This window comes from Balaenoptera musculus, chromosome 5 (assembly GCF_009873245.2).
Source record: "Balaenoptera musculus isolate JJ_BM4_2016_0621 chromosome 5, mBalMus1.pri.v3, whole genome shotgun sequence".
In the NCBI taxonomy this organism is placed as follows: Eukaryota; Metazoa; Chordata; class Mammalia; order Artiodactyla; family Balaenopteridae; genus Balaenoptera; species Balaenoptera musculus.
In genome coordinates, this window is record NC_045789.1 from 83,894,650 (window position 1) to 83,916,195 (window position 21,546).

Genomic DNA, 21,546 nt, shown 5'->3' on the forward strand with positions numbered 1-21,546 from the left:
TAGACCCTAAACAATCTAAAATAAATCAATATATCATGTTTTCTACACAAGAAAGGGAAAATAATAAAGTGATACACTCTTGCTCACATCACTGGGGCTGCTTCAATATGACAACATCCTTCCCTTTCACTTGATTAATGACTTGGGAATGCTTTGCTGCTTCCCTGATACAGAGCTAAACTTATTTCAGGACATGTTCTAATGAGTCACCTTAGAGGCTAATAGTAACCCCTTCTACCACTGCCTCCTTCCTCCAGAAAACCCTAGGGAGTGTTTGCAGCATAGCTTGATGGCTCTAAGTCAATAAGACAGGGCTAACTGCTTGAGAAGGCTTAATTTTAAGTTAATAATGACTGTCCAACCTGACTCCGATGTGACAAGCCTGTGTATTAGAGATTCAATGTATCTTATGAAAATGTATTTCAGAAGCATACTGTGCCATTATGTTTGGTGGTTTCTATTATCAGTAACACTTCTGGATAAAATCAAGGTTTTTATCAATAAATTTCATAGTAGTCAAATATAATTCAAACCTTATTTTAAATTATAGATATAATAATTTATTTTCCAGTGCAATTCCTTATTTATGTGTGCAATGAAATCAGTAGTACTGGTAACTACTCCTTTGGGAGGAATACTTAGAAGGGGCTACTTTGCAGTTTTTAAAAATTCATCACATATGCAATAATTTTTACTTCTTCATTCTAAATTAGAATGTAAGCAACACGAGAACAAGAACAGAGCCCAAAACAATGTAGGTGTTTAATAAATATTTGTTGAATGCTAAAAGAATCAATCTGTCCTCTAACAGAGCCTAAAAAAGGTACCTGCTGTGGAAGCCCAGCTTGAACACAGTCTGAACCCTGTGCCAAAAATCCATAGATCATACGGCACATGGAATGCCACCTTACATAGTGAGTCCTTGGTAGTCTCCCCTGGGCTAAGTGCCTACCTGAAGAAATGTCTCAAGTTTGCCTACAGTACACCTTCATATATCAACTTAGCAAAATTTGTAATTTATGTGAAAATATATTTCTTATAAGATTGCTGCTAAAGTAACCACATTACCACTAAGAAAAATATGCTGTTCACAGATTACAGCAACTGCATATAAACTGAGCGACGTTCATTCTGTTCCTTATCAATAAAAGAGAGAGTTGTAAAGGTTATCTCTCTCTTTACAGTTAAAGATATGTGAAGGGAAATGAGATATGTACCAGAAACAAAAAGAATCTGTATGGAAGAATTAAGAGAAATGCTTTGGCCTTGTCTTTTGTAGTGCCCATGATTGTTTATAATGACTTAAAGAGTCTCCCAGGCATGATGCTGACATTTATGGTATTTTATCTTCCATACCAGCCAGTTGAGAACTCTTCCACTTTCATTAATATAATTTAATCAAAGATTCCTGGAATCTAAACACTTCCTATTCTTTTCAGAACTTCCCAAAATCCATGACACCAAGTTCAAATGCTCCCATTTTGAAGCCTAATATTTTTAATTGGGTTATAGTAAAATATCATTTACTTACCCCATTGGAAACTGAATGACCATTTATTTAAATAGCAAACGTGTATGTGGGGCCAAACACCTTTATTCACAAAGTTTGTCCTGTTTATTTCCAGGCGTTTTTACCCCAAAACAAGAAATCTAAAGGGAAGAGGAAGACAAGAGACTGGGTGTATAAGGATCTGGGTCAAAGTTCCATCACTAGCTTCGGCAGCCGCCAGTAATCACCAAGATTCACTGACAGATGAGGACTTGGGAAGGTTTGCAAAAAAGTATCAGTAGCAAAGAAGAATCCACATCTTCTAATACTTACTTGCATTTTTAACATTCCTCACATTCAGATCAAAAGATAGCTTTGGACATTCATTATTTTGAGAAGTGGAGATATTGAGGCTAATTACTCAATTATAATGCAATTTTCCTTCAAGCTTCAGGTTCAAAACTAAAGAGAAGAGACAGCAGGTAGTTGCTGCTACACCCTCACTCCTGGCATTATTCCCTTGGTTTGGAAATGTGTTGGGGAGACAAAATGATTAATAAATTTTACAGAGGCCAAGAAAAATATATGTGTATTCATATTTAAACAGAATCAAGTTTAGATGCATCCACATAATATAAAACTTGAGTCCCAATTATATAGCTGACAAACTTAAAAAATCTGTCCCCCAACCATGATCATTTCACAACTTTCTAAAAGATAATGATATAAGAAATATTTCCCAGTGTGCATGTGAGGATTTAAAGAACATTTTTATAGTTGAGAAACAGAAGAGGGACTCTTATTCTTGAAATGTTTCTGAGATCTTTGATCCTCTAACACTTTAATCAGGATAACCCAGCAAAGGACATTTATTAAGTGCTATCACTTTTGAACATCCAAATGCCTCTGTAAAATCTTCATTAAATTAAGCTCACTCAGAAAAAATTGAATTGTTACAGCATCAAGTTTACGGTATTATTTTAAAAGATTTTAATTTAAAGACAATATTCTGAATGGCTCATACCATACAAGGGTATAGAAGTTAGAAAATTTTCAAAAAGGTAAGTCAGTTTGCACTAGCATTACTCATACAGCCAATGATTCTCGACTACTTTGTAGATACAGTTCCAATATTTTAGCATGGCACAAAAGATCCTTAGAAATAGGAACTCCACTTTATTTCATCACCCACTGTTTCCACTCTGTCACAAAGGACACCTCTAAGTCTCGTACTATTTCTATTTCCCTGTCCAGAAAACACCTACTTGACCTTGGAGGCTCTGTCAAGGTCACTTTCTACATGCCAGGAATAATGAGTGTCTCTTTTCTCTCTACCATACTACTTCAGACATACATGCTCCAAGTGCTGCAGTAGTTTGTTTATATAAATATCTCTCCTACTACATCCAAAGAAGCTTCCAGAGTGGGCACCATTTTATATCCACTTTTTGCATCTTCTGTACTTGGACAAATACCTGGCACTCAGCACACTTTCAGTTACTTGGTAAATTATTGAATGAACACAAATGGAGAGAAAGGCATATAGTTGAACAAGGTACAAGCAGATGCTTACTCTATTTTAATATGGTGAACAACACAAACTATCTGGGGAAGAATTAATTTACAGATGTATTTCTGAATTTTCCTTCTCTTCAAATTTGTACCCATGGTTGATTTTACTCTCTGCATGTATATGAACCTATCCACAGACATTATTTCCTCATGGACTCACAGAGTTGAATATTAATTAGAGACAGTGATTCATGGTTGGGGTTAAATATTTTCAATTTCTCACACACACCTGTTCTGTCTGCTCTCATCCTTACCCATATGATCATGTTTTACACCCAGGAGGTTGACCAATATAGATTACATGCCCAGGATCCCTTTCTCTCTGGCTAACAGCCAGGTTTGGCCAGTGGAAATTCTTGGCCCAGACTAAAAAGAGAGAGAAGAAAGAGGTCAGAGTTTTTATTCCCTGACTCCAAGGCCACTTTGGGCAGCCCTCTCCAAATGTTTCTCCTTTTCTATTCCATTAACTTCTCTCTCCCCTTGTCGCCTTCAGCCTAGAGATGGGACAGAGTGGTCATTACTCACTATAGGGCAGGGTCTCTCTACCTTGGCATCATTGACATTTTGGGCATCACATTTCTATGTTGTGAGTAGCTTCCCTGTGTTCTGTACAATCTTTAGCAACACTCCTGGCATCTACCCAATAGATATAAATAACCTTTGTAGAGCAATTTACAATTTATAGATTACTTTCACCTATTTAATCTCGCCTGAGCTGCATAATTCTATAAATAGATATTATTAGAATACTTATTTTTACAGATGAGAAAATGAAACCCATAGATATAGAAACTAAAAAACATGAACCTAAAAATCCTACAGAGTAATAAATAATTTGTACAAAAATTTTTATATCCAAATCATAATCTCATTTCACACTAGCCTTGTAAACATTTATTGAACTTAATTTCCTTATATTATCATTTGCCTGAATTCCAGTGTTTCAACATCAGACATATTGAGTTTCCTATGAAATGCAAAAGTCATGATGTACTTCTCTGGGCATTATATTAAATGTGAGTGATATACTTAGTCATCTATTATCTCTTTTTCTATCCCTTAGGAGAATAATGTTGCAGGCATGTTGTATTGACAATTGAAATCCTCTTCAAAGATAATTTATTCTGAACCCCTTCTACAAAAATGCCCACCAGAATTACAAAATAAAAATAGAATAACTCCAGGCATGCTTATGTATTTGATCATTTTATGTTAAAGAAAGATGTTTAATGCATTTCAGAATTCTAGAGACTGCTTCTATCTTTCCTCTTCTCTTATAGAAAACCTGGCCCTATTGAAATTTGCTCATTCAGACAAAGAGATACAAACTGCCATCAGACTTTAAGGAACCAAGTGATGTCAGCATATATGTGCCCTGAGAGGTTCAGAACTCAAAGAAGCAGCAAGTAATGTCTCCACTAGGATCTCAGGGAACACTGATTGATGAGAATTGGTGAGACCACATCTTTTCTCCAGTGTCAACATTTATTTATTTATGTTTTCTTTCCTAGGGGGACACTATCTTGGATCCACAGTCTCCATTGAAAGCACAGTTAAGACTAAACTGGATGCATTTGAGTAAACTACAACTGAATAGTCTTTCCTAATTCAAAGCATATCCTTTCCTCGGTTGATAACTAGCCCAGTCATGGTTAGTATGGGCTCCTGCAATCAAACAAACCATAAGCCATGGCAGTTAGAAAGAGAGGAATTATGACTAGTGCCAGATATAATTACCTTTTACTGCCCTCAAGATAGTCCTGCCATCGTGTTATGCCTCTAGTGGTATCACTGTGAGGTCAAGTCCTAAAGAGTAAGGACACTATCCTTTGTTGAATTTCTGTATGTCCCAGGATCTGTGTGTCCATTAACCCATTTAACCCTCATAACACCTCTACTTGTCAGACATTGTTGTCCTCAAATTACAGATGAGGATATTGAGAGTCAAAGACGAATCAGATTTACTCTACCGCAAAGCTAGTCTCACCTCTTTACTGCTTCTGGCTGAGCAAGTCAGTCAGACCCTATCTAACAACAATCATAGTATTTATACATAATTGGTACTTAATAAGTTCAATGAATAAACAGTTTGAAAAGTCGATGCAGTCATAAACTCCTAATCAAGTTGAGAGTGAAATCACTCAATCACATTATATCTCAAAACAGTTAATGGCTTTATATATAGAAGTTTATCTTACAGGAAAAAAAATTACTTCAGCTTTTTTATCCTTAAGCTTTTTCAAATACAAATAAATTCTTTTGAGGGAAAAGTAAGATATAGTAGAGGTAAGAATGAAATACCTATTTGGTGATAAGATAAAATGTTGAGATTTCACAGGAAAAGAAAACTCAGGCTGGAGACTGCCCGAATAATATTTTGTGGTTTATAACATGTCGTTATCAAATTTTTGGAATGTTTGCCTATCAGACCTATAGTGAGCAGAACGATGCCCCCCTCGCAAGATGTCTGCATCCTAATCTTGGCAAAAAGGAATTAAAATTACAGATGGAATTAGCTTCTAATCAATTGATCATAAAATAAGGAGATTTTCCTGGATCATCCAAGTGGGTCCAATGTAACCACAGTGTCCTTAAATGATTAAGAGAGAGACAGAAGAGAGCCAGAGTGATATATGAAAAAGACTTAACCAGCCATTGCTGGCTTTGAAGATGGAAGGGAGTCAAGAGCCAAAGAATGTAGGTAGCCTCTGGAAACTGGAGAAGGCAAGAAAATAGATTCTCTCCTTGACCCTCTAAAAAGAAAAACATCCCTGCCAATACATTGATTATAGCCTGGTGAGACCCATTTCGGAATTCTGACCATCAGACGTATAAGAAATAAACGACCGCTGTTTAAATCACTATGTTCATGATAATTTGTTACAAGGGCAATAGGAAACTAATTCAAGGCTAAAGTAAGGCCTGGAAGACACCTGGGAAATGATGGTTAGATGCATTAGGCAACATCACGTAGGACCTGAATTAAGTCTCCTGGCTGGGGCTTCCCTGGTGGCGCAGTGGTTAAGAATCCGCCTGCCAATGCAGGGTACACGGGTTTGAGCCCTGGTCTGGGAAGATCCCACATGACGCGGAGCAACCAAGACCGTGCACCACAACTACTGAGCCTGCGCTCTAGAGCCCGCTAGCCACAACTACTGAGCCCGTGTGCCACAACTACTGAAGCCCGTGCGCCTAGAGTCTGTGCTCCGCAACAAGAGAAGCCACCGCAGTGAGAAGCCCGTGCACAGAAAGGAAGAGTAGCCCCTGTTGCCGCAACTAGAGAAAGACTGCGCGCAGCAACGAAGACTCAAAGCAGCCAAAAATAAATAAATAAAATAAATCAATTAAAAAAAATAGAAATAATTTAAAAAAATAAAGTCTCTTGGTTGTATAGTACCACAATGCCTCCATTTTCTTAGACGTAGTTCAACATTAACTGTATAAAGTGTATTAAAACATTTTATCGTTACACAAATGGTTTTAGCCAACACCTTTTAAAAAATGATGATATAAATTGCCATGATGAAGAATAATTCAAAAATGCATTAAAATACTTTAAGTATTAAGACATCATATATCTTGTTCAAATGATTGATTATACTGCTCTATTCTGATTCATGAAAGAATTCACCATGATACCAATGGTATAAAAGACCCAGTGATAAAAAGAACCTTTATTATTAAATCCTCAAAGCCCACTGAAACAAACATGTATTTACGGTTTACTAGACTCTACCCAATTAAAAAACTGAAAAAGAAAAAAAAAGGAATGAAGGAAGGAAAAGAAAAACAAATTCTCTTCCATTAGCCAGACTTAGCTGAAATAACCATTGCTAGCTGGAATGTTTTTACATCAATTTCCAATTCCTAAAAATAGTTGCTAGTAATATTAACATAGTAACCCACTAAGTCACCAGTGTAAATATACTCTCAATAGAATATCCCAACCTATGTATTAGCTTAAACCATTGTCCTGAGGGAATTATACAGAGATTCTGCAAGATTTTGTAGACAGTGAATGGAGTGGATTTCAGGAATAGTTACTGAAAATAAGGCCTCAGGAGACTGAAAAAGTTGGCAGCACAAAAACAAGGAAACCGAGATGCCAAAATATGAAGGGAGAGATTGCAACCAAGGCTAGTTAAACTGTGACACCCGCTCCAGAACATCTACCTCTCTGCTCTCTCTTCATGCTGTAGGTCTTACAACTGAAGCTAATTTCCAGAAAATCAATTGGGTTGTTCTTCCAACAAGTAACCCTTTTTAAGGGTCTTTTACCATGAGGCTTGACAAGGACGTTTAAAACATGCAACCTTTCTACATGCTGCTTCTTTTTAACACTTTTCAGAAATGATAGACATATAATTTTTAATTTTTAAAAAATTATCATCTAGGTTAGAGTTAACAGCCTCTGTTATCTCCTGGGGGTGAGAGGTTTCCAGACCAAAATTTACCCTAGAATTTAAAATATAATATTATCTCTTTTGAGGAAAAATTATATATACATATATATGTATATACACATGTATATATAAAATGAACTAAGTAATTAGACCCTGAGTATCATTGGCAGTAAATAAGGAATACCTTACTCCTTACTGCCACCTGGACACAAACTAAAGATCTATTGTGAAGTGATCCTTTTAAGAGATCAAGGGACCAAGAATGATAGGAGAAAGGTCAACCAGGATTGCTTTGTCTCCAAATGTTTTCCTCTGTATTCTGGATAATGCCTTATATAAATCCCTTCATTAGAAAGCTTCACATCAGGGCTTTTTGTTATTCCAGAATCCTCCGTGAGTAGAAATATAACTTGGAGAGGCAATATCTTAAAAGCTGTCATCAACCAGTCACTTAAGCAGGATTATCTAGAAGCCAGTTGATAACAAGTACCAGTGTCAATAGAACACATGAAAGGTGCTCGGCTAAAACAAGACAGCACCTAGAAGAAACGAAAAGCACCTAAAATAATTAGAAATCACAAGAAAAAATCATTATGATTTTTCTTAGGATCTCTGGGGCTATAACACTTTTGATAATCAATGCATAAAATAAATACAAGGTGTGAAAATACAAGATTACATGACTGTTTTTAGGAAAATATAACTTATGGCTCAGACGAATTGTTCTATTTTTCAAAGAAGTTGCCTCAAGCGGGTGTAAACATTCCAGTAATGTTGCCATGATTAAAAGCACCTATATGACTCCTCTCTTGGAAATCGCTTTGCAGCATGTGTCTCTTTTCTTTCAATTTCTTCAATGATAACAATAGTTCCCATCTGAAGGTGGTTTGACATCAGAAAATTACTTAAAATCATTCAGAACCAAGTGTGAAGAATTCAGAGTAAACAGTTACAGTGAGCAAGTTCAGTTCTTGGTCAAAATGACAGAATAACAACAAAGCGATGAGGCTAACTTGAATTGCTCATGAGCTGGCTCTAATTTCAACAATCAAAGAAAAAAATCCTTTTGAAATGCATAAAAAGCAAAAACCTGTTGAAATGTAAAGGAGGATGGGGTTCCAGCTCAGCTCCCATGAGCACAGTTAATGCCTGTGGCCAAGGTTGCCAGATTGGTGCAGGGTTGATGCAGGAGAAAGAAATTACAGCCATGTTAGAACTTCCTTGTGAAGTCATTATCTATTATCAACCTTCCTAGGAATCAGTAAGTCCTTCCCAAAGTACGTATAGCTCCCATTATAGTCGTTGTCATACTACATTAAAACAATACTTTTACAAGACTGTCTCCTCCACGAAACTGTGACCTCCTGCTTTATAAGCCTGGTACAATGAGACGTCAATAATTGGGGTTAGATACATGAATGAACAGCATTCATTTGGACACGTAACTTCCGGTAATCTTATTTAAGGTCCCTCCTTATTTAGAGTCATATAGGTTGGTGGGGACACATCTTAGACAAACTTCGAGTTTCTATCTTTGCTTTTACTATTCTTTAGTTATGTGATTGAAGAATATTGGAAACTTGCTGATAAAAGAGAAAAATCCCAAATTTGTTAGTCCTTTATAGCTTTCTCAATGCAGCTGGGATCCTGAAAACTTCAAAAACATTCAGCGTTTAAAACATTCTTATCACTTGGCTGCTTGGTACTTAACTGACATCTGACTTCCTCTGAGACAGTGAGAAAACTCAGCCCGCTTGGTGGGAAAAATGTAGCTAAAGCAAGTGTAAAAGCTTACAAGATGCCACAGGGGAAAGACAAGAAAGTGCAGCACCTCAGACTATCACAAACTGACTCCGCTGCAGAGGATGCTGCAGGATGAAGGGAAATACAGATTGCCTACAATCCGATGTCTTTCGGGAAAATTGCCAAGTGCAGAATGTCCACTTTGCTAAAGTCATTATTCGAGCAATCTTCCTCCACAACTTGAAATCTCCTGGGAGGATTAATAATCATTTTTGTGAAAGCAGCTTTCAAAAATGCCAACATGCCCCCCAAATTTCAATGCTCCCTAAACTGATTGATCAACGTACGATTGTGTTAAAACTTGATGAAGTTTGAGCTCGTGGGAGTGTTGTGTGTGCTTGTGTGTGTACGTGCATGTGCATGAGAAAGAAAGAGAGTAGAAGTGAGAATGAGGAGTAGAAGGAACGCAGGATGTTATGTTTTATTCTCTAGCACTTTGCTCAGGGCTGGATATTTTTTTTCAGAGTTTTTCAACGATAAGTTTAGGGGGAAATGCAGGCAATCATGAAAGTACAAAAAGATACAACTTCCTATCTATATTCCCTTAGCACTTTTATTTTTTACTGTCTTTTGCCTTTGCTGTAAAAGTTCCTCCCCAACCTTTTTTTTTTTTCAATTATTCAATAAAAAGGCCCAGCAAGAAACCAGCTTAAATGATAAAAAAGAAATAAGCCAAATATTTTTTTGGACCCCTGAGCAAAACCCTTCATTTTTTTCCTTTTGTAAATGGAGACTTTCCTCTCTAGTTCTGAAGCATATTTTTTCTCCTTTCTTCAATAACACATTTCTGCTTTTACTCAGAGTGATAAAATAATGTCTTCAATTCTCCTCCACAGGTGAGTGCTAGGAATAAAATGACAATACTATTATTTTTGGTAACAAGATAGTTTTTAAACTAATTCTTCTAGGAAAATACTAAGCTTCAGCTTTGGCACCATTACTTCATTTCTGAATCTCCCTCCATCCTCCTTGAAGACAGTTTGTTTACTAACAGAGAAATTACATTCATCAATATCCAATGTTTCACTGTTTGATTTTTACAGTTTATTACATTTCCCATGGAGTTTTGAATAAGTTGGAAAAATGAGATAGAGAAAAACCGAGGGATCTGTTCAACATCAGAGATCAAGACCAAAATAACCCTTATAAAAGCTGCATCTGTCTCTCTGCCAGGATTGTACCCACTAATGCAGAGGCGTATTATATGGTAAGTCATGCTTTTAGATGCGAGGATCTGTCTGCATTTCAATGTCTTTTTATATGAACTAGATTGTGATGAATAATTTCTTTCTTTCTGATACTATTTTATATCAAAACAAAATTCACAGCTCAAGTGGCAGCCCTCTTCTAGGCCTTACTAATGCTAGAGATGAAAAGAGCAGCACACAGGTCAACTCTGAACACAAGATAAATTGCATAAGTGTGAATGACACAGTAATTAAGGACCAAAAGTGTGGCTGGATTTCCTCTGTTTAGGCTTCACACAAATCACTCTCATTTTCTTCACATGGCACCTCTGTAGCCTGAAACATAGAACTGAGAATTTCTGATGTAGAGAAATGTATACAGACATGTATAGATTACAGAAGTACTGTGTACAAATTGATTTTTTATTCACAAGCCATGTCTGTCCTTCCTTCACAGTGTGCATATGCTATCCCATTCACTGTAATGTGACATAGTGGGGACATCAAGCAGTTTAAGTTCCTCAAGGTTCACATCATTTGATGATCGGCAAACAATATTGATATTTGAAAGCATAAGCATACAGTAAAACTAAATTCTTCGCTGAACCACTTCTCAGGATAAACAGAGCAGTTACATGGTTGTAAATGCTTATTTGCCATTAGGAGTTTCTGCCTTGTGCTCTGGCAACAACTGTTCTTGCTTTACGAAAGAACAATCAAAAAGTTCAAAATTAATAGCAGTGAATTCTCAAGAACACATAAGCAAGTAATGTACTTTTATAACTTGCTTACTGTGGAAGGTAGGTATTCATACTATTTGCTGCTGGGGACTGAAAACAATTCCCACTTGCCTAAGTGGATTAAAAAAAAAAAAAACTCACAAGGTATATCCAGGAAACATTTTTCTGGAGTGATAATAATACAGACAGACTGAATTATGGATTTCATCAGGTCCTTACAATGTGGTTGTGCCCTATACATGGCATTCTTTGTCTTTTCTTCTCTTTTCCTCTTTCTGAAAGTGTACCAGTAACTACATTGAAGTGTACAGATTCATAACTAATTATCCCTTTTCAGACACTAAATTTGAATGAGCTTTCCAACTCAAACCAAATTGTTCCATCCCCTACTTTGCTCACACTCTAATGCTCCAGTAATTTTAGAATGTATGTTTGATGCTCACACTTAGTAGGCCAATAACTAACACTGATTAATTGCCAGAGTCCTTTGGCTTTAAATTGGTTGTTTCCAAGTGGGAGTTAAACTTTTAACCAAATGGTAAAGAGGTGATATATTGGGCTCTGTAAGAATTCAAGTGAGGTCTGGAGGGGATTATTAGTTGGGTTCCATACCAGTTTATCATACTTTCTTCCTATTAGTAGGAAATAACTGTGAAGCTGGCAATATTTTTAATACTTATTGTTAAGAAAATTCCACAAATTGTTGACTGTGGAAATAGCCTCAAAAATTTGATTCACTAATTCTGAAGCTTAAAAATTTTAAATCATATAAATCATACACTAAGATCAATCCAGATCAAAAGTGTATAGAGGTATTGTATAACTGAATCCAGAGTTATATTACAAAGATTCACATTTTGAGCCATCTACCTGTTGAGTAAATATCCTATAATAAAAAGTATCATCAACACGTTAGGAAAACACTATCATAGCAAAAATGAGTACATCATTATTGTCATAAAGAATCAACTTCAGATAGGCTTCACTGGTACTCATCTGAATTTTAAGTGATTAAAAATGTGTCTCATAAAGAAACATATATAATGTTTAAATAAAGAAATAGAATGATAATATGTTTTGAGAGAAAAAAACTGTGAAATGATGTAGGTCATATTTTAATTGAATGTTTAATAATGAGCACCTAATTTAAAGAAAACCAGAGTATGTTATAGGAAATCTTACAAGGAATTCACTTTCATCTTGTTTTCTTTTGAATGTTCTGAATGATTAGGGGAAAAAAAACAAAAATAAGAGAAAACATGTCTTTTCTTTTTAGTAAAAGGTAAACAAAATGTATGATTTTAAAATCTTCTAAGTAAAATTTTATTCTCTATATAAAGGCATTTCCTATCCTAAATCAATTGACAATTCACAAAAATTAATGAATTTGTTTTCTCCTAGTTGTATTAATAACATACACCACAGACGATGAACACTTAACAAAATGAAGAATATTAAAATAACAAAAAAAGGGAAAAATATATTTATGAGGTGTTCCCCAAAGAACAGAATGGGTAGAAGGAAGGAGGGAAGTGCTTACTAGTCTAATAACTATCTTCCCATCTTTTGATTTGCACTTTGATTAAGGTTTAAGATGGCACTATTTAAAAAAAATTGGACTGAGTGACCTAATTTCAAGAACATAGTAAAAGGTATTAAAATAGTAAGGTTGAAATTTCACTGAAGCCTTTAAGAGAAGTCGAGTGAATTCAATTTCATCCTCACAGAACTAGTTGGCTGTAAAATAAATGTGTTCCCTCTACTTTGCATATGCACAGTGGTGGAGAGTATGGCCTCTAGAGCCAGACTGTCTTCACTTGAACCTCAGCTCTGACGCTTTGTAAACTGTGGGGCAATGAGCAAGTTACTCAACTCCACTGTGCACACACTCTCCTCATCTACAGAATGAAGACAATTACAGGTGTTCTTCATAGGGCTGTTGGACCTATTTAATAAGTTAATATATATAAAATATGTTGACCAGTGCGTAGAACATAGCGTGCAGTATAAGTTTACCTATTATTTATGTATTATCCAACTATAATTGAATCTCCATGGGGGAAGACATGTGTGTCTGTTTTATTTTGCTGCTTCTCCAGTGCCTAAAACAATGCCTTGCATATAATCACATAATTGGCATAAGATAATCACTCATTGAGCATCTGCTCTCTGTAATGTTAACTGTATTACCTTTGTGTGTGTATTGTGTATTTATATGTATATACGCATATACATATCATACATACATATGCACATACATACACACACACTAGTTTCGTATTAAAGAAACATTAAAACATTAAAGAAAAAGGCAAGAAGTTTTTGTAACAAGGTAAATTTTAATGCTCCTGACCTAATAGTATGCGCATTGGTTTGGAAAAAAATTGGCATTACCATCTTTTGTCCTTAATTCCCTATAGAAAAGCCATCTCTGTATCTAAAATTGGTCCTTGTGTTCAACAGTTAAATACACCAAAAAGCAGATTTAGATGCACTTTTAAAAAAAGCAAAACAAAACCTTTACATTCATGCCATACTTATTGCCATTTCCCTGAACAAAAGAACTGATTAACTTGCCATTTTTAATATAAGGGGTCAAATGTAAAATTAGCTCAGGAAGCTTAGAAAGGTACTTCTTAGGAAAGGTCTATTCAGCTGTTATACTCCATTGCCCAGAAATTCTGACCAAAGGACAGAAAGGAAGTTTCTTTTCCCGACATTGATGAGTTAATCCTGTGTTATTACCCTAAAATATAACCACTTCCTACAGCCCACTGGATACATATATAGTTCCCAGGCTACTCATTATGTATTTTATCACATGACTCTTTAATTTTATTAAGAAAATAAAAAGGCACAGTGAAAAAAAAACCCTCGATATGTCCATGGATTTGTGTTGATGCAAAGTGTTGCATGCATACATAATAATAGTTGGTGAAGAGTCACTCAGAGCTTGGGACCAGCCTTGGTTACAGGTTTGGCAGTTTCCATATGCCAGGAGAAATCAAACCCATTGGATCTTTGTCAGACCAATTATGCCGCTGTATGTGAAAATCCACTGAGACTGTCCTTTGAAAAGAGGGATTATTAAGCCTGCATTATTACTGTTTCAACTGACTCCCCCCACCCCTTAACTCCTACTCCTTTTCGTTTGGACTTTAATGCTGAAAATATACTAGACATTTAAGTCTAAATATTAACATCATCATTTTAAAAGACCACTGTTACATTTGTGGAACAAGTTTTGGACTATTTTATACGAATATTGATTTTACATTAATTAATATACCTACATGCACTTATACTGGTTGGCAAAATTAAAATAACTAAGATGTTATTTAATATCACAAATCCCTGTGAAAACTGAAAATTGCAAAAAACATTCAAAGATGTGCATAAAAAGTTAGATATAATAAGCTAAACAATGAACTTCAAATTTTATGCACATGCATACATGTTATAGATTCATATTTTTTCACAAAAGCTATAGCAACTGTACCAATTTTTCATTGGTGCCAAGAACACATCTAAAGGGCTGCTTTTTGGAGCCAATCTGAAAAGGGAAAAGGTTCTTTTAAAATGGAAAGTATACCTTCCTTCCTATGACTATACAGACTGTGGTGAATGACAAGCTCATGAAGAAACAATGGTCTATTCCAATGTGTTCTGCTCGGACGAAGAATAGAATCTGTTATGGAGTGACTTGTGTCTCCCCAAAATTCATATGCTGAAGCCCTGACGTCCAATGTGATTTACTTGGAATTAGGATCTTTATGGGGCTAATTATGGTTAAATTATATCAGAAGGGTAAGGCCCTAATCTGATAGAACTGGTGTCGTTAGAAGAAGGGAAAGGAACACAAGAGCTCTCTCTCTGTGAATGTGCTGGCACCTTGATCTGGGACTTCTAGCCACTAGAACTGTGAAGAAGAAATTTCTATGGTTTAAGGCACATAGTCCATGGTATTTTGTTATGGCAGCCCTTTTTGCTGAGGATACATCGCAAATATTGTGGACTAGAACGAAATACACATAAAAGCCTAAATATTGATATATATATATATATGCAAATTCAAATCTATCAAGACTACTATATCAATAATAATTCTCAGATTTGGAGAGAGAACTATGTCAGAGAAGAGTTGACTGCAGGTAGCTGAAGGCCCCTGTTTTACGTAGAGAGGATGGGACCTAAGAGGTTGTGTTTGATTTTATTCCCCAGTTACATGTGTCACATGGAAAAAATAATAGAACCTGCTTCCTGGAATTGTTAGGAGGAGTCAATGTTATAACGTGGTACACGTCGTTGCAGAGTGATTGGCACAGAATTAAAGCTCCATAAATGATCGCGCTTAATGTTAGAGGCCGGACATGAGAAGTGAAAGAAAAACTCCCAGGAAATATTGTAAGGAAGAGGAAAGGACTGTTAAAAAGCAGTGAATTTTTTAAAGTATCAAAATGGATACAAACTATTTTAAGCCTTTCCTAAACTACTTGCTCTACAGCAATAAGCTATTTCTTCTCCTTTTTCCCATCGAGATGTCATAGGCTCTGAAATGACTTCAGACAAAACCCAGTGGCTATTGCTCTAAGGACAGCACACACCCTAGTTGCACCTTGATCGGGGATCAGCATAACTTTGAAGAAATCAACCAGGATAAGAGAACATCAGAGGCTTCAATCAAGTGATTGTGACAAAACAAACAAACAAAAACCACTGAGAGACTGAAACCAAAAAACTTTTAAAAATAATGGATAGTGAAAATACCCCAAAAGTGTACAATAAATGCACTTTAAGAAGGGCTTAGAGAAATTCATGGGTAAGGAGAAGTACTATCTTAAGTTTCCGTGGCGTTTTACACGTGCCAAACGTTTTATGTGACCCTCATAAACCCTGTCATGTAATCAGAGCAGGGGTTATTATGTAAAATGACACAAGATGAGTTTGAGAGGCTTCAGGACTTGAAAGGACTTACATAGGGCGCACTGGCCAGTTAGTGAGAAAGCCAGGGCAAGAAGGCAGATTTTCCTATCACCTTACTAGGCTTCAGTTTTCTATTTTGCCGGAGGCTGTCAAAAAGCAAACCAGTAAGCAGAAGTTAGGAATTTCAGGGGCTCTAAGCCTCACGTTTTGTAGTCTTACCTACCCTCTGCAATCAGAATTGAAAAGGGGGAAGTGTTAAAAATTCAGGTTTCTGGGATATAGTATAGACCTATTAGAACTCAATTTCTGAGAATGGAATTAAGTTAGGATAAGAAACAGCTACATGGCAATAATATGGCAAGCATCTTGATTACAGTAATCTAACAATAATAGTAGGGAGAAGGAGAGTCTATTGCCATGCAGTGCTTGTACTTTATTTTTCCCTTTCTTTTCTCCTTCTTTGTTTTTCTCTTTCTCCCAAAAGTACAGGGGTAGAAAATGAATGAAGACAGAGCACTTGGACCTGATACTCTAGGCTGAAAACAAAAACCAAACCAAAGCAAAACAACTAGTAGAAATGGGAGAAAGTAAATGTTTACTACTTTTTAACACCAGTCTTGCAATCACATCAAGCCTTGACACTTAGTGGCATCCTTCTGGTCACCAGGGCCCTGGGCTAAAATCAAGGCCACATACATTTGCTTTTGTCCGGACTGAATACCCTTTTCTGCTATAATCTCACCTTACCTCCTGACTCCCAGCTGGAGTCCAAGACACTTGGTGCCTTAACAGAGATCTCAGTCTTCTAAACTACTGAAGGCTGTTCATTCTTCCTCATGGCTCTAATCAAAATCCCCATTTCTTAAGAACTATTGATCTTTGTGAGGTGCTGACCTAGTTATCTGCTTACAGCAATTTACACCCAGGTGTGCCCAAGACTGAACCAACTCCTTCAGAGGTCATTTGCAATTTACAAGAGGTGCCTCTTAGAATCTCTGGACTTCTAAGGAGTGCTTTTAATTTGCAAGACATTTCTCAGCTTCAACCTCACTGCCCATCACTCCCCAGTAAGGGCCTATTCTTTCTTCTAGATCTCTTTCCTGAGTACACCAAGTACACTTTTCTCTTTACAGATATGCTAGACTCTCATCTTTAAAAATGACTTCTCCTCAGGGGCAGTCAGAATGAAAATGGGGAAAAAAAGATCCATTATCAGTGAGCATAGGTTGGTACAGTGATTGAATAATACCTGCAGGACTATATAAATTGACGAATACAGAGACCCATGCATGCGTTTGGGTGTGCGTGTGTCCATTTTTCCTTGCAGATGAGGATCTCCAGAAAAATCTTGAAAACCTATGTGTCTGCACACTTCTGCACAGCCCCTCTAAATATATCAGAAGTCTGTTGTGTGACCAGTGCCTCCCTCACATGTTTGCTTTAGCTTTGTTTTATCTTTTTTAAGGGTGTGGTGTTTATAACACCACCAAGAAGAAGCGAGGAGGGGAAATCAGAGAATTAGTCATTTGGTACAGAAACAAGTCATACATCCTACAGAGAAGGCAGGGACTCTAGCCAACCTAGCAGGTAGTCTTCTATCATGGAGACACCCACCCAGCAGGGAAAGAAAATAACACTCAGGATGTTCTTAGAGTCCAATAAAAAAGGGCCATACCACAGTCTGGTGATCCCATGTGGATGGATTTTCAGTCTACCTAGCAATAAAGCCCAGGCCCTTTGTTCATTCATTTGTTCCACAAGTATTTTGGGGGTACCTCCTATATGCTGAGAACTCTAGTAGGCACTGGGAATGCCACGACGGACAAGACAAACTTGGGGGCAGTCTCTCTGAGCTTCATGTATCCCTTGCCTTATGTATATTATTTTTGCACAGAGGATAAGGGCCTTATTTTAGCCATCATTTTAATTACAAAGCCTTGCATGGTGTATAAAAGATATAGCAAATCAATCTATTCTCTATAAAATAAATGGATAAAAGAAAGTCACACACATCCAAGAAAAGCGTTTTGCAAAGTTACAGATAGAAATTATTCCCAGAGAGCTATTTCAAACTGTAGGATTACTTCTGAAGGATCTGTCATTTTTCTAGAGATAGGCTCAAAAATTAATTAAGATTAGAGTGATTTACCTAATTCTTGAGGTTTGTTTGTTTGTGTTTAACCACATATGGGGTTGTTGTTTACAAAGTAGGGTAATTAATTAGATCTCCAAATTATACCCACAACCTTTTTTTTTTTTTTTTTGGTAGTATAAAGTGTAGTTTGTGACTGGAAAATGTTTGAAAAGCTGGGCCTTTTCTAATTCTTTTGGGAAGAATTTACCTAGGTAAGTCTAAAAATATAGTGTATTCAAAAGCACAAATTTCACCACCTTCCTCAAATGCTTTCAGTACTTTTGAATTCTGACTGGCTATTTCTTCAAAGACTTGATAAAGTTCTTAGCTAGTTCCATCAGAGTGCTGAAAAAGCTGTTCATTACTCTAGTTTGCTCACCTCAGAAATAATAATGGTGCTTTCTTCACAGATTACTCTGAGGAACATGCATTCAATGCTTTGACACTTAAGAAGCATAATGCAAATATAATCCATCATTTTTCTGCTCTGTAATCTTCTTTATAATCTATTAATTGCATGAGGACAAAGACTCTATCTTATTTTTCTTTGCATACCCAGTACCAGCTTATATTAATTGTGTTAAAAGAAAAAAACTTTATTTAAGCCAGTCTCTAACATTCTCATATTCCTCTTTAGATTTTGTAATGGAGAAGGAAGTATTGTCTTGTCGTTTTAAATAAAATGTCCAAATGCTAAAATATATAAGGTGGGTGGGTTGCTCTGAGTTTATCTCCAACTGTCCACAGACACCTCCCTAAATGGTAAATTCTAGTAACTGAAAAGGAGACCTGAGGAGGAGGATGACATTTGGGAGCAAGGGGTTGGAGCAGAGAGAAATCTGGAAGTCTGTGCGGGGACAGGAACCAGTGGCGAAATGCTCAAAGATTTAAAAACAAACAGAGGAATGATAACAGACTTCTCAAAAGCTTGCTGCTGTTGATTATTTTGATTCAGCTAAAAAGCACACTAAAATCCTTGGGAGTGTTAGTAATTTTTTTTGTTTTGATTTATTATGTTTTTTCTAATCATAACAGTAAAATAGCCACTGTTCCCTACCCTGAACAATCTAGAGTGATGGTTCTCAATCCTTTTCAACTGCTTCCACAATAAGACAAATTTTTTACATAGCAACCAAAAGCAGGAAGACACACATGCATACAAACACAACTGAAATAAAGATTGCACAGGACAATATTTACTCTTACTACATGAATGGCGTACTTGAAATTTTTCTGCTTTATTTCTTATCTTCCGAATTGTGGTAGAAACTCACAAATTGATTCATGTCCCAATAGTGTGTTGCAACCCAAGTTTGCAAAATTCTGCCTTAGAATGGTCCTTGTGAAGGTATTCATAAATACCCCCTCCATGTGGGGTATTCACAGATTAATTTATCCCCAAATTCTGGACTTCTTTTTTTGGTCTTTTGGTCTGTAATTTGTTTTGAGTTGATGTGATTTGTTACAGGATTTAGTTTAAGTATATATCTAAGGAAGTTTACTACTTGGGATGAGAAAACATAATATTTCCTAGAAGCCAAAAGTGGAAAGAAGTTTTTTTACCCGTTTCTTACACTGGTCCGTGTGCTCAAAACAAAATGAGAGGTTGATGAAAATTAGGTTTTATTCAGGAATTTCACTATATTCTCAGTGATATTTCTGAAAATTTCTATTTTGCAAAATTAAATAAACAGCTAATAAAATAAAAAGCCTGAAATACATGCACTGGTGATTTACATGGGTTAGCGTGCATTTTAATCACTCTACATTTTAATGTTGTTCCAGTATTTATTTATATTTCATAAAGGGCTTTTATATTGACAATAATTCACCGAAAAATTCTCAAGAATCTTGAATTCTTAGTATTTCAAAACTTGGGGAAAACTTTAATAAGGCAGATGATAGGATAAATATAAAATTATCAAAGTTTACATATGGAACACTTATTTTTAAGCACATAAACACATATAACATAACAAATAGAGACATAAAAATATAAACAGAGAGAGTTAGAGGGACCATACAGAGAATTCTTGACTTACCTAGCAAATCACTATTTATACAACTAAAATTCGGCTACTTGCTTTCTCAAAAATATATAACGCGCTGAAATCTCAGAAGCTGCTTGAACTTATGTTATCTGACATCGAATAGAATAGCCTTCAGATAAATGTAGCCCACAAAAATAGGTAGCCACATATCCCTTCTGAATGTGACCACAGTGACTTCAGTGAATCTAATGTAAAGGTTCTACATTTTCTTAAGGAATTTAATAACAACAGCAACACAAATCTTAAAAATTCTACAGATATTTTGGTCAGTATTTCAAGATTAAGGAAAAACCAGTCCATTGGCAGTGCCTGTGGTAAACACAAAATAAATCTCTCAAGTTTGTCTTACAGACAATATTTTTTATAAATATTGCTCCAAGTCTTTGTATACACATGTGTGGGAGCAAACACGCACAGTGGCATTTAGAAATACACCCACACAACGCAAAGGAGACACCATCCTTCACTCTGACAGACCTATCTCCCTGATCTGGAAAAGGCTTTGATTACGTAACACTTTAAAACTATTGATCAATTTAGGATTTTATTCAAAGTCATTTTTTAATGTATTATAGACAAAGACTTCATAGACTTGATTTTCCTTGGTTTACACAAAGCCAGCGTCTTAAAATCATTGTTGAAATACGCTTTTGGGTTTTTTTCAAAAAAGACTTCACTGTTAAGTTCTGCTAACCACCACTCTGAGAAAGGAATTCCTGGTGACTTAGACATCCATTAGTAGCACATATCTTTATTAATACTGTTTTTTTTATATGTTTATTTCAATACTATTTTTCCTTAAATGAGAAAAAAACAAAACAAAACAAAACAAAAAACCTTGAAAATCAGATGCACAACAAGTGGAACAAGCAGTGATTGGCTGACACCCCACGGCCAAGGGCAGGCTCCAGCAGGTTGTGAAGTAGCAAGGTCATCAGAGTATGGTGCATAATGGAGCATCATATTAGAGTGGAATTCAGCCAAACACAGTAATGTATGGATGCAGACGCATCTGAAAGAAGGAAAATAAAGATTTATGCAGGTCAAAAAAAAAAAAAAACGCTATGAAGAAATTTCCCCAATGGCTTATGCCCAATTGGAATGCTGTGATGGAGGTTTTGGAGCAGAGAAATTTTTATTTGCAAATTATGTGTTTGTAAATAATAAATATGTTCAGGGGGAAAAAAAGTTAACTTGTCAGATGAATCCTACTTGGAAGCTTTAATAGTTGTTTTTGTTTGTTT

At 36.0% G+C, this 21,546-nt stretch overlaps 1 protein-coding gene across 6 annotated transcripts in view; it reads right to left on the minus strand.

The window, feature by feature from the left end:
- PCDH7 (protocadherin 7) overlaps window positions 1-21,546 on the minus strand; it is a 405,431-nt gene that overhangs the window by 374,451 nt on the left and 9,434 nt on the right. Inside the window, exon 2 of one of the 6 annotated variants that reach the window (XM_036852872.1) lies at window positions 20,060-21,314. The exons of the other annotated variants lie outside the window; for them this stretch is intronic. Coding sequence (XP_036708767.1) covers window positions 21,279-21,314 — 36 coding nt within the window. The 3' untranslated portion in view covers window positions 20,060-21,278. Of the gene's footprint in view, window positions 1-20,059; window positions 21,315-21,546 lie in introns of those variants that run through there. 6 annotated transcript variants of the gene reach the window in all.